At 49.2% G+C, this 2,882-nt stretch overlaps 1 protein-coding gene across 1 annotated transcript; it reads right to left on the bottom strand.

Moving 5' to 3' along the window:
- Positions 1 to 471: 471 nt before the first annotated feature.
- LOC133926430 (12-oxophytodienoate reductase 1-like) lies at positions 472 to 2,023 on the bottom strand. The gene is made up of 2 exons (XM_062372370.1): positions 1,539 to 2,023; positions 472 to 1,430 (listed from the first exon to the last, which is right to left on the bottom strand). The coding sequence occupies exons 1-2, from the start codon at positions 1,885 to 1,887 to the stop codon at positions 622 to 624; spliced, it is 1,158 nt and encodes a 385-aa protein (XP_062228354.1). The 5' UTR covers positions 1,888 to 2,023; the 3' UTR covers positions 472 to 621.
- Between the last annotated feature and the right edge of the window lie 859 nt (positions 2,024 to 2,882).

Genomic DNA, 2,882 nt, shown 5'->3' with positions numbered 1-2,882 from the left:
CTTTGGGCTAATTATTGTAATAAATATTGCCTGTTTGCACATTGTTGTGCAAAGATCGAGATCCTATCTCTTCAAGCTGCGTTACTTATTTCTATTTTAAATAGAACTTTCTTTATCTTAAAAAAATACATCATGCACATATCATTACAGAAGGGTTTCACACGGGCGCTCGGTAATTTTTTCGTATGTCAATCTTTGTGCGTTGTAGTGCAATATTGATAAGTTGAAAATTGAAATGTTTGAGTGGTATATGAGCAACCGATGACCTAAATTGCAATAGTACAAAGTTCATTTCTTCATTTAAATTTCACAAATTAATTAAAATGACTTTGCAGCTAATTTGTCCAAATTGAACTCAAGTCAGATTAATAAATAGATGATTGATTCTTCAACCATTTCTTAGGATCACAATTAATATTTGAATATTTGAATAAATGCTTATCATCAACCAGATCAACGGAGAGTAAGATGTAAATGAAAAAAATATAGACTCGATAGAATTGATGTTTTATTCACTACAAGCATACTCACAATAGCTACTAATTCTTCATACAAACCAGTGATGAATAGGGAACGGGGAAATTAACCATGTGCGTTGCATGAATCACGCACATTTAATAATCATGATTGAATCAATAAACTGTGTGATTGTGCTTGAGCAGCTGAGTCGTTGTTGTGGTCGTCAAGGAATGGGTAGTCCGTGTAGCCAACGACAGGGTCCTGTGTGTAGAAAGTGGAGCGGTCATACTTGTTGATGGGTGCGCCCAACTCGAACCTCCTCGGCAGATCCGGGTTAGCCAAGAAGAGCCTGCCGTAGGCGACGAGGTCGGCGTAGCCCTCGGCCACCACCTTGTTGCCTTCCTCCCTGTCGTACCCACCGGCGGCGATGAACGTGCCGTTGAAGGCCTTCCGGAATGGGAGGAGCCTATGGGGGATCTGCCTACGGCCGTCAACAATGGCCATCCGAGGCTCCACCATGTGACAGTAGAGAAATCCCTCGTGCATGTTGAGCTGCCGCACCATGTAATTGCCGAGTGCCGCCGGATCGGAGTCGACACAGTCCATGTAGTCGACGAACGGAGACAGCCTAATGCCAACACGGTGCGCGCCCACCTCGCGGACCACGGCATCGATGACCTCCACTGCGAAGCGGCACCGGTTCTCCAGGCTGCCGCCGTACTCATCGGTGCGATCGTTGGTGCTGTCCTTCATGAACTGCTCCAGGAGGTACCCGTGCGCGCCGTGGATCTCCACGCCGTCGAACCCGGCCTCGATGGCGTTCCGCGCCGCGCGCCGGAAGTCGTCGATGATCCCCGGGATCTCCTCTGTCGCCAGTCGGCGCGGCTTGGAGTACACCATGCCGGACTCAGCGTCCGGCGTGATCTGCTGGTCCGTGCTCGAGATGGGCGCTTGCCCGTCAGGTTGGAAATCTGCCGTTCGGTTCACAATTTACAAAGAATTAGCAACGAGACCAATCAATTGATCAACCACATAGGAGTTCTTGACAGTAAATTTGCGCTCGTAAGCGTGCCACGTACCGTTGGTGGAGACCCTGCCGACGTGCCAAATCTGGCAGAAGAAGACCGCGCCCTTTCGGTGGACGGCGTCGACGATGGGCTTCCATGCCTCGACCTGCTCCTGCGTCCAGATGCCGGGGGCCTCCGGGTAGCCCTGCGCGGTGGCGGACACCCCTGTGGCCTCCGCGATGAGGAGGCCGCCCTTGGTGGCGCGCTGCGAGTAGTACACCGCTGCGTGCGGCTGCGGCACGTTCCCGTAGGAGCGGCACCGCGTCAGCGGCGCCAGCACCACCCGGTGGGAGAGCTCGAACTGCCCCATCTTGTACGGCGTCAGCAGCGGGATCACCTCTTTCGCCGCTTGCTGCACCATCTTGTATAACCTCCTGTCCGCCTGGTCGGTCGTCGACGTTGTGCAGATGCGATGGAACACCGCAATAACTTGCAACCTCTCGTCTCTAGCTTGCCTGCCTCTGTTTCTCGCTTGTTCTACTAAACTGGGCGGGGCGTAGGATTATTTATACGTGTTTGGGTGGGCGCTCGTCGCCGCCTTATTGGCTTTGGCATCTCCTGGCCGTTTCCTTTTGACTCGTCGCCCTTTTGTTCACACATGCCCCTTGCGTCACCCTTTCCGTCATAAACTTGGTCTTCGGTCGTGGCCAATGACGTCTCCTTTCTCACACAGGTACATTGTACGCGGACATGCGGTAGTGTTTCGTTCGCACACCGACCACAGGTGTGCTGCGGACTCCAGGAACATGTTGTGAAACCAGCCACACACGAGCGGAGGCTGGCTCGGCCAGAAAGACAACCGGCCGTACGGCGCACAGGGGTGGGGCGTGGTGCCCACCTGAGTGTCCAAGTAAGCTTATTCTTCGTTAAGAAAAAAAAATCAGTAGGTATTTGCAAATGCCTCTTATATTATTTGTATAACAGGAAAAGAATAACGGAAGAATAAAGAAGAGAGCTACATCTATTTGAGTGGATTTGTGTTTATACTTTGTTAATCGGAAGAGTCAGAGAGGGGTGTTCTAACGGCTGGCTGACAACGTGAATTATAGCGGAAAGTAAGATATGACGTAACAAGGACATGTAAGATTTTTTTAGGGAACGTGTAAGATTGTACTCATAGGGATTTCTTCACCGACCATCCCTGTGCAAACAGTTTAGGTTGCACGAGTGTGTGGGCAGCATAATCTCAACTAAGGATTTTGCTATCCATATGAATGTGTTATCACTAATTCGACATTTATTTTTTGCTTTTTTCTACTTCTTTTCTTCCTTTTCTTTTATTTCTTTTCTTTTTGCTTCTTATTTTCTTCATTGTTATTTTATTTGTTTTTTATTTCTTTTCCCTTTCGTTCTAAT

This window comes from Phragmites australis, chromosome 8 (assembly GCF_958298935.1).
Source record: "Phragmites australis chromosome 8, lpPhrAust1.1, whole genome shotgun sequence".
NCBI lineage: Eukaryota > Viridiplantae > Streptophyta > Magnoliopsida > Poales > Poaceae > Phragmites > Phragmites australis.
This window is presented reverse-complemented; position numbering and strand designations above follow the sequence as displayed.